This window comes from Lutra lutra, chromosome 10 (genome assembly GCF_902655055.1).
Source record: "Lutra lutra chromosome 10, mLutLut1.2, whole genome shotgun sequence".
NCBI lineage: Eukaryota > Metazoa > Chordata > Mammalia > Carnivora > Mustelidae > Lutra > Lutra lutra.
In genome coordinates, this window is record NC_062287.1 from 19,600,569 (window position 1) to 19,611,777 (window position 11,209).

Sequence of the window (11,209 nt, forward strand, 5' to 3'; positions counted from 1 at the left end):
CTCAGGGTCTCTGAGCACTAACATGGGTCAGGGACAGACATAGAACTGGAGCTACCTGATTGAAAAGACAAATTCTGTTTCATACTACATTACATGGTGGGAAAATAAATATCTACCACGAATTTTCTTCTTTTCTTTCTACATAAAATTCCCAGAGGAAAATGACAGCAGAAAATCACTCTACAGTGACCAAGTTCATCCTTGCTGGGCTAACAAAGAAACCAGAACTCCAGCTGCTCCTTTTCTTCCTCTTCCTAGGAATCTATGTGGTCATGGTGGTGGGAAACCTGGGCATGATCATGCTGATAGGGCTCAGAGCTCACTTGCACACCCCCATGTACTACTTCCTCAGTAGCTTGTCCTTCATAGATCTCTGCCATTCCACTGTCATTACCCCCAAAATGTTGGTGAACTTTGTGACAGAGAGAAATTTTATCTCCTACCAAGCATGCATGACTCAGCTCTACTTCTTCCTTGTATTTGTTATATCAGAATGTCACATGTTGGCTGCAATGGCATATGACCGCTATGTTGCCATCTGTAACCCATTGCTTTACAATGTCACCATGTCTTATCAGGTCTGCTCTGGGATGGTAGTTGGGGTATATATCATGGGCTTGACTGGTGCCACAGCTCACACTGGCTGCATGTTAAGAGTGCTTTTCTGCAAAGCTGATAGGATCAACCATTACTTCTGTGATCTCTTCCCACTCCTGGAGCTCTCCTGCTCCAGCACTTATATTAATGAGGTGGTAGTTTTGTGTTTCAGTGCATTTAATATCCTTGCCCCCAGCCTGATGATCCTTAGCTCCTACACCTTCATCCTGTCCAGCATCCTCCGCATCCGCTCCACTGAAGGCAGGTCCAAAGCCTTCAGCACCTGCAGCTCCCACATCACAGCTGTGGCTGTCTTCTATGGATGTGCTGCCTTCATGTACCTGCAGCCATCATCTGTGAGCTCCATAGACAAAAGGAAAGTGTCCTCTGTGTTTTATACCATCATTGTGCCATGCTGAACCCCCTGATCTATAGCCTGTGGGATAAGGATGTCAAGGTTGCCCTAAATAAGATCCTTGAAAAAAGAAGAAAAGGGGTATTTTGCCTGAGCAAAAATTTATAATTCCCCAATGAGGTTTGATAAGGAAACATTCCAAAGACAGCAATGTATGTCAACAAATAATGAGATTGTTGTGACTATCTGATAATTTGGAAAAACTGTGTAGGATGAGACTGGATTCATAGTGCCAGTCATATGGAAAGCAGGACCATACAATGGCATGTTTTGGACATAGAATTGGACACCACATGGACATCAGAGAGCACCAAGTATACTGGGGTTAGAAAGCACAGTGCAGACAAATAAAATTTGCAGAATTAGAGTATCCTCTAGGAATAGAATGCACAAAACGGGTATTTTAACATAAATAGGTGAAATAAGTCAAGTACAATTCTTCTGATAATTCTTTAATTATCTTTTAATATGTTTTTCAAGACTTTTAACTTCTACTAGTTATTCGAAAGGATGAAATGTTATAAATGACTGTGATTGTCATATAGCGTTCATAAACTATTTTAATTTTACATGGTTGGTTTGAAGACTGTGACTAATCATAATAGATATCATATACCACTTGCCAGAACTCTATGGTAAGGTCTTACCAGTATGCTTTTCGCCCTCTCTTCCTCTTTTTTAATTCAAGTGTAGTTGACATACAATATTACTTTAGTTTCAGGTGTACAACATAGTGATTCAACATATGTTATGCTACGTTCTCCACAAATGTAGCTACCATCTGTTACTATACAACACTATTCTAATATCATTGGCTATATTCCCTATACTTTGCCTTTTATTCACATGACTTACTCATCCCATAGCTGGAGGCCTGTTTATCCCAATTCCCTTCACCCATTTTGCTCATTTCCCCCAATCCTCTCCCTTCTGGGAACCAAGAGTTTATGGATCAGATTCTGCTTTTTATTTGTTTATTCATTTGTTTTGATTTTTAGATTCCTCATATGAGTGAAGTCATATGGTATTTGTCTTTCTCAGTCTGACTTATTTCACTTAGCACACTATCCTTTAAGTTCATCTATGTTGTTGCACATGGCAAGATATCATTTTTATGGCTGCATAATATTCCACTGTATAGATATGTCACATCTTCCTCATCCACTCATGTATTGATAGACACTTAAGTTGCTTCCATATTTCAGCTATTGTAAATAATGATGCAATAAACATAAAAGTGCATATATCCTTATGAATTAGTGTTTTTGTTTCCTTGGGGTAAATATCCAGTAGTGGAATTATTGGATCATATTATGTTTCTATTTTTAGTATTTCAAAGAACCTCTACACTGTTTTCCACAGTGGCTATACCAATTTACATTCCCACCAACAGTACACAAGCATTCCTTTTTCTGCACATTCTCACCAATACTTGTTATTTTTTTGTCCTTCTGATTTTAGTCATTCTGATAGGTGTAAGGTGATATCTCATTGTGGTTTTCTTTGAATTTCCTTGGTGATTAATATATGGCCAGCCATATATATTCTTTTTATTTGGAAAAAAATTTTTATACTTTTTAAAAAAAATTATTTTTTAAAAATTTCTTTTCAGTGTTTCAGAATTCATTGTTTATGTCCCATACCCAGTGCTTCATGCAATATGTGCCCTCCACAGTACCCACCACCAGGCTCACCCAACCTCTCAACCCCCCTCCAAAACCCTCAGTTTGTTTCTCAGAGTCCACAGTCTCTCATGGTTCATCTCCCCCTCCAATTTCCCCCAACTCACTTCTCTCCATCTCCCCATGTCCTCCATGTTATTCCTTATGCTCCACAAATAGTGAAGCCATATGATAATTGACTCTCTCTGCTTGACTTATTTCACTCAATATAATCTCCTCCAGTCCTGTCCACATTGATACAGAAGTTGGGTATTCATCCTTTCTGATGGAGGCATAATACTCCATTATATATATGGACCATATCTTCTTTATCCATTCGTCTGTTGAAGGGCACCTTGGTTCTCTCCACAGTTTGGCAACTGTGGCCATTGCTGCTATGAACATTGGGGTACAGATGGCCCTTCTTTTCACTACATCATTATCTTGGGGGTAAATACCCAGTAGTTCAACTTCAGGGTCATAGGGTAGATCTATTTTTAATTTCTTAAGGAATCTCCACACTGTTTTCCAAAGTCAGCCATATATATTCTTTCAGCCATATATAGTCTTTGGAAAAGAAGCTCTTCTGTGCATTTTTTAATAAGATTGTTTGCATTTTTTAGTGTTCAGTTGTATAAATTCTTTATGTTCTTCATATATTTTGAATATTAACCCCTTGTTGGATATATCATTTGCAAATATTTTCTCCCATTTAGTAGGTTGCCTTTTGTCTTATTAATGGTTTCCTTCACTGTGAAAAGCTTGATTTTTTTAAAATTTGAGTATAGCTGACACACAGTGTTACATTGGTTTCAGGTCGATGACATAGTGACTCAACCTCTCTATACATTATGTTAGGCTCACCACAAATGTAGCTACCATCTATTACCATAAAACATTATTACAATATCATTGACTATATTCCCTATGCTGTGCCTTTTACTCCTGTGACTTATTCGTTCCATATTCATTCCATAACTGGAAGCCAGTCTCTCCTGCTCCTCTTCATCCATTTTGCTCACTGCCCCTGCCCCCGTCCTTCCCTTTGGCAACCGTCAGTTTGTTCTCTGTATTTATAGGTCTGATTCTGATTTTTTTTGTTTGTTTATTCACCTGTTTTGTTTTTTAGATTCCAAAAATGAGTGATCACATGGTATTTTTCTTTTTCAGTCTGACTTATTTCAATTAGCATAATATCCTCTGAAATGAGTTCTTGACTTCATTTTCCCTTTCCAAATTTTATATACCTTTCAACGACAAACAGAAGTTTTAATTCTCCATGCATTTCTGACCCCTCCAGGTTATCAGCAGACATACTTCTGGTTCATCTTATCTGCTCTAATAATGCCTTTTCCATTGTTTACTATTAATGTGTGCTTGTGGATATTATCTCTATCAAAATTGTCAAATTCTGAAGAACAAACCATATTTCTTGTTCTAAGGTTTGATTATTAATAAGTAACATTTTCCATAGGGTTTATGAATATTCTGTTCTAAATTTTTGCTCTTTTCAAAGCGATTGGCAAAAACACCTTTACAAAGAAGGTTGACATCCATTTCTAACAATAATTTAAAGCATTTCAGAGTAAATTTGATTAAGAAAATTTATTGTGATTATTGTCAAAAAGTATGTAACATTCAATAAATAGTTTTAATAAAATGTTAAATATGATTTTTATTTCCAATAAAATGATGTAGCCTTTATATAGAACTAAAATGATCTCTATAGCACATATGTTATTATTGCTTCTCATTATTTCTCTTTTAATTTTTGGAAAAAATAAAGTCATCATCTCTCCTTCCTCTTGTTAGGAACTCCTCAGGGGAATATGCAATATTTGTCAGATGCTTTCATTTAGGCCACAAATTAAAACATTCCAAGTGTCACTGTTTTCTGAGTACATTATGAAATCTAAGTACAGTTAACAGAGGTCAATGAAAATAAATACTTTCAGGTTTTCTACTTTGCCTTTGTGGGAAAGAACTTTAAGAAAACTTTTTTAGTGTATGTCTTAAAAATTTCCTGGAATTTTATATTTTAAAATGGTTTGGCATGAAATTCACTGGTGTCCTTACAATATCTCTCACATCCTAAATACTAGTATGTAACCTAACAAGAACAATGAATTACACCTATGTGGCACTATTAAGCACTTGAGAACAAATGGAGAAGGGGAAGTTCTGTTTCATTTCCCAAGAGTGGATCCTTGTGGGATAAGATTCTAGTGGGAGGCCATTATCATTGTTTGTTAATCAGACATTTATTATCTATACTCAGAGTATAAAATCCTCTCATCCTATCAAACAGCCTTTGAGGGGGACAGATGGCCTTGGGCAGCAACTTCACCAGCAATCAAGATCAGTGACTAAAAACAATTGCCAAAAAAAAAAAAACCCTTTTAGACCATGACCCTCTCAGCACCAAGGAGTCTTGCAAGGTTAGTACTCAGAACTATCTACCAGCATCATCATGTCATTTTCCCCTCTAGAACAATGAAGAAGAAAAATACACAGCATTGAACTCTCTGGGAAGAAGAAGGGTAGATCTGAATCTCAGTCCTTGGCTTTTAAAATCTTAGTCTTCCACTCAAGCTCCCTTTCCAGTGCACATACAGACACACGTAGTTATTTATATGTCCTCACCTGTCCTTATCCCATTATTCACACTCTAATGAGCACACGTTCCTTTATTTTCTCTCTGTTCCCTCTAGTATAAAGTTATGGCAAATACTTTTTTGTTTATTCATTTCAACTCAAGCAGTGAAGTCTTTGTTGATTTAGTCTCTGTTAACTTATCTCTTACCTTCCTTCACAATTTTATTTAACACCCATTGATTAAAGATCACTGGACACAAAGCACTGTGCCAGGGACTGTGCTGAATTTACAGTCTAGTAGAGAAGGGAAAACAGTAAATAACTAATAATAATTAATAGAAAGTTAAGTAAGTGCTTACGTAAACATAGGAAAGGTATTATGGGCACAAAACAATTGGTCATGTTGACTGGGGCTCTCATATTAATCTCCTTAACTAAATGATCCTAACTATTAAATAAGTTTCACAAGGTAGAGGGAATGGAAGAAGAGAAAAGATAAAGGACTATGATGAGTAAAAACTAAGAATCTACTAAATACCCTTGAGGAATAACTAAATAACATCATAACTGTTGGAACAGAAAAAAAGAATACTCTTTTGTTGTTGCCTGATGATATAAATCTTTGAATGACAAGTTGGTTTGAACTTCATTTGGAGACCTTGGAAAATGTTGATAATTTTAAGAGGTTGCTATTCAGTATAAAGTTTCTAAATTTCTGTATATTTTATGTATTTTTAAAATTTTATTATTATTTTAAAGATTTATTGATTTATTTTAGAGAAATAGAGAGTGAGGGCAAGCAGAGGGAGGGGCAGAGGGAGAGAATCTCAAGCAGACTCTCTGCTGAATGCAGAACCCCACACAGGGCTCGAGCTCACAACCCTGAGATCATGATCTGAGCTTAAATCAAGAGTCGCATGCTTAACTGGCTGAGCCACCCAGGATCCACATTGTGTGTATTCACAGAAACAAGAAGAAGATATGTTGAGGAAAGAAATTTTCATTATGGGTTTTCACATCTGGTTTTCATTATGGGAGAGATAATTGTTGGGCAAATGAAAGATATAATGGAGAGATACTCAATAAATTACAATTAAAACAACATTGATATTTATTAAGTTCTTATCAAGAGTCAGGAACTGTGCTAGGCACTTTGCAGGTATCATTTAATTTAATTTTCACATGAGAAAGAAATTAACATTTCCATTTTTCAGATGATTAGTGGAAGTGTAAGACAAAATTATTTGCATCCATGACTATCTACCTTAATATCAGGACCTATTGGAATTATACACAATCATGAAATACTGGAATTGAAAGAGATATTAAGGAGGACTTAATCCAACCACCCATCTAGAGCTTGTATCCATAAACAATAGCCACTAAATGGCCCTTTAGACTGTGCTCTAACAGTTCTGGTTGTAAGATCAAGGTGTATGTGATTATTGTCAGGCTTCTTTGATGTGAAACTGGATAGTACTCCCTATAGTTTCAAGCAGGTCATTTTACCTTATTTTCTTGGAGAAATATAAAATGAGTCCAACACCTTTTAAATGCAGCAATATATCGAAAATTTGGCAATAACTGTCATGTGCCACATGAATTTTTTGGATTTTTTGGTAATTAAATACCCTCAGTTATTTCAGCCATTCATCTAAAGATAAGATTTCTAAATAATTTTTCTGAAATTGTCCAGTTTTTTCTAAATCACATATAGTATTCTATCTCAAATTGAAAACACTATTCCAACTATGGCTTGAGTATTAAGAAAATGAATTTCCATTTTCTAGAATCTAGTTTTCTTTGTAGTGTAAATGGACTATTAGTCTTTTTTTAAAAGATCACATTGTTGACTAGTATTGAATTGAAACTAATATTTCTAATTGTATTTTGCATGTGTTCTAATAATCCATATCTCTATCATCCTAAAATTCTGTAGAGAGTACATGCAAAATACATGACAAGAAGACACCTAATGTTTTTCTTCCAAAACCTTTCTCATATTTTGGGAATAAGGGTAGTTTTCTGACCTCCACCACAACCATGATGTCCAATTAACATAAACCATTCATAGTCTTCTGCTTCTCTGGCCACAGAGGTAAAATAAATGATGTAAATTTCAGCCATTAGATCACTCCCCTGGGATTATTTAAATTATAAAGGAAGGAAGACAGTTTTCACTCTTGGAAAGTTGTTGAGGTATAGGTATGTTATGTTCTTACCTTGTGAGGTAGTAGGTCTGGGTGGAGGAAACTAGGACAAGCAGAGAAGCAGAATTCTAGGTGGAATGATATTGCTAGCCGCCCAGTCCTTCAGGTATTTTGTGCAGAAATTCTAGTAAGGAAAATGATTCAGACCAAATTAACAACTTTTCACAGACTTATGAATCCTGTGTTTATTGCTTGTAGAAAACATATTACTCTTTCTTATTTTCAACTGAATGACAATTTAATCATTATGACATTTGATTAATATGCCATGGCATTAATATAGACATATAGGATATCCCATGGGATATAGGATGATTATATACATATAGGGAAGAGTCATTAGAAATAACAGCACTTGCATCACCATACTATAACCTGAAACTAATATTACACTGTATGTTAACTAACTGGAATTTGAATAAAAAGTTAAAAAAAAAAGAAATAACAGTAGTAACTTCCCTACTAACTGACTCAAAGCATGTAAACTTAGAGTTTTCTATTAAAATTAGAAATATCTTAGTTAGAAGTTTCTTGAATTTTCCTCTGTCAGCTGGAATCATTGGTTGTCCCAGAGTGATAGAAGAGATTCAAGAGATATCTGCATTAGGAATGACCTTTGATGCGGGATAAAATAATGATCTCCATAAAATTATTCTCTCCCTCACACACATACACACATACATATGTATACACATATTCACACACCCCACACAAGTACACTCATTTTCTGTTTTTTAAGCTTAGAACTCTTTGAGAGGATAATGGACCCTGGAAATCACTCTAAAGTGACTGAGTTCATCCTTGCTGGGCTAACAGAGAAACCAGAACTCCAGCTGCCCCTTTTCTTCCTCTTTCTAGGAATCTATGTGGTCACTGTGGTGGGGAACCTGGGCATGATCACGCTGAAAGGGCTCAGTGCTCACTTGCACACCCCCATGTACTACCTCCTCAGCAATTTGTCCTTCATTGATCTCTGCCATTCCACCGTCATCACTCCCAAAATGCTGGTGAACTTTGTGACACAAAAGAACATCACTCCCTACTATGAATGCATGACTCAGCTGTATTTCTTCCTCATTTTTGGTATTGCAGAGTGTCACATGTTGGCTGCAATGGCTTATGACCGCTATGCTGCCATCTGTAATCCCCTGCTTTACAATGTCATCATGTCTTCTCACTTCTGCTTCTGGCTCACAGTAGGAGTTTATAGTTTGGGCATCATTGGATCTACAATCCACACAGGCTTCATGATGAGACTCTTTTTCTGCAAGAGCAATGTGGTTAACCATTATTTCTGTGATCTCTTCCCACTCTTGGAGCTGTCCTGTTCCAGCATCTACATCAATGAATTACTGGTCCTAGTCTTGAGTGCATTTAACATCCTGACTCCTGCCTTAACTATCCTTGCCTCCTATGTCTTCATCCTCTCCAGCATCCTCCGCATCCGCTCCACTGAGGGCAGGTCCAAAGCCTTCAGCACCTGCAGCTCTCACATCACAGCTGTGGCTGTCTTCTATGGATCTGCTGCCTTCATGTACCTGCAGCCATCATCTGTGAGCTCCATGGACCAAGGGAAAGTGTCCTCCGTGTTTTATACCACCATTGTGCCCATGCTGAACCCCCTCATCTATAGCCTGCGGAATAAGGATGTCAAATTTGCCCTGAAGAAAATTCTGGAGAGTAGAAAGTCTTCATGAATAGAATCAGTATCATGATGTCATGTCAGAAACAGTTTTTTTTTTAATTTGTTAATATATATAACATGTTAAGTTTATTGTTCAAATGTTTGGAAATTCAATGACATTCTCCCACATAACATGTCTCCTACATTCTTCTCCAGGCCATTCCTTGGAAGCTTATTGGAGTGATTATAGTAGAGAAATACTAAGAATAAAATCAGTCTCTTGAGTATGAAAGGAGCCTTAGTTTTATTTTTAATGATAACACAAATAATAAGAACGATGATGGTGATGATGATGATGATGAAGATAATTTTTGAAGATAATAGTAGTTTGTAGATTATTAAGATTTTGTTAAATGTCAAGCACTATGCTCAGCACTTTAAATGAATAACCTTATTTATAGTATTTACTTACCAAATGTTTATAGTTTTCTCTCAGGAAAAGCCCTTGTATTACTTCTCTTTCAAAGATGAAATAGAACCTTAATTCGTTTGAGTAAATGCCCTATGTCCCAAACATAAATGATTGATCCTCGAAAGTTTGGCTCCAGGACCCATGAGTTTACTCAAATGATACTTTGGTCTCATGTAACTGTGGATAGGTCTAGAACATCCTCAAGAATTTCCTTCCAAAAACAGATGACATCTCCAGTTCCTTATGTAAGAGTGCTGTTTTCCTACAGATACCTTCAATATTATTTTCACTTTTATTTCATTTGATAGGATCAAAATCTTTCAAATCTGGTAGACTCTCCTTACAGAAGCTCAAGTTATCATTCTTGATAGCAATAATTTATATAAAAGCAGCCCAACCAACATTATTTTGTCTCTATACCAGTGATGCTGTAGCTATTTATGAAGTAACCGTTATGAAAGCCAAAAATCCTGCTAAGTTGTACCATTTTTATGTGGCTCATGCTCTTTTCCCCATAATTTACAAATAATTGCCATAGCATGCCAATTTCATCTTTTAAACATCTTGCCTTTCCTTTCATATTTTGCTTTTCTGCTTCTGGGCTTTTAACATCTTGTTACTGTGGATTTGTATGATACTCTAAATATTTAACTGTTTTCTGTCTCTTCTCAATTCAAACCATCCACCTGATTGTTGTCACAACAGTGTTCTTAGGTTACTGTGTTTATGTTATTCACCTGATACAAAAAGTTGCAGTGTTTACAGGACGAGAATATTTATCTCACTACTCTTATATCCCACTATCTTCTTATTCATGTCAAACATTCATTTTCAAAAAGTCCCCATAGTTTTTATGTGACTTAATTTTCATCAGTCCAAGAAAAGGAAGGGAAAATGGCTACAATTACGACTCCTGTCTTGAGCACGATTCCTAGCCCAGTGCTCTGTCCAGTAGACACAAATGGACTCATGCAGGACAGAGTGCTGGTGGGTAGACCCTTGAATCACTGCAGCTTCAGGCCCTATATAAAATACAGATTAAATGAAAGGTAATGGTCTCTTCAAGAAAAAGGGGGCAAAGTCTCTGCAAACTCAGAAAATCATGTCATATTTTGGGTAATATGTAAAGCTACTAAAAGAGAAAAGTGGACAGAGGACAGTTCATGGATCACATCTGGATCACTACAAGTCATGACTATTTTAGTGATGGGAGCTGCTTAATGTTTTTTAAGCAAGTGAAACAATTAGCTTTGCATGCTAGCAGTATCACTCTTAAGGTGGTGAGGAAGATGGATGGAAAGACATTAAGGCTGAATCAAGACTGGTTAGCAGCCATTTGATTGTTCTAAGCAAGACACTGCATGCAATGACAGCAGAGCCAGAAAGGAAGGAGACGCTCAAGAGGTTTTTGAAAAATGGATCATTCAGACAGAGTTGAGCGGAGGTGAGTTGAGGTACAGAAACGTGTAAGGATGAATGCAAATTTTGAGTCTGAATTATTATGTAGAAGGACCATGATGACAGAACTCTCAGGACGGAGCTCAAGGCAGCAAGGCAATTGGGTCACATAAGTCTTGTAAAACTCAACTCTCTCTGTTTCTCTCTCTATATAAAATATGTATACATATACATGTT

The 11,209-nt window shown here is 36.4% G+C and overlaps 2 protein-coding genes across 2 annotated transcripts; both read left to right on the plus strand.

Moving 5' to 3' along the window:
• Window positions 1-161: 161 nt before the first annotated feature.
• LOC125079183 (putative olfactory receptor 8G2) lies at window positions 162-1,016 on the plus strand. The gene has a single exon (XM_047692642.1). The coding sequence runs from the start codon at window positions 162-164 to the stop codon at window positions 1,014-1,016; it is 855 nt and encodes a 284-aa protein (XP_047548598.1).
• A 7,223-nt stretch (window positions 1,017-8,239) lies between these two features.
• On the plus strand, window positions 8,240-9,175 carry LOC125078923 (putative olfactory receptor 8G3). The gene has a single exon (XM_047692190.1). The coding sequence runs from the start codon at window positions 8,240-8,242 to the stop codon at window positions 9,173-9,175; it is 936 nt and encodes a 311-aa protein (XP_047548146.1).
• The last annotated feature ends 2,034 nt before the right edge of the window (window positions 9,176-11,209 follow it).

Excerpts from the sequence above, each read along its gene's own strand:
- LOC125079183 (XM_047692642.1), top strand. The coding sequence starts at position 162 with ATGACAGCAGAAAATCACTCTACAGTGACCAAGTTCATCCTTGCTGGG.
- LOC125078923 (XM_047692190.1), top strand. The coding sequence starts at position 8,240 with ATGGACCCTGGAAATCACTCTAAAGTGACTGAGTTCATCCTTGCTGGG.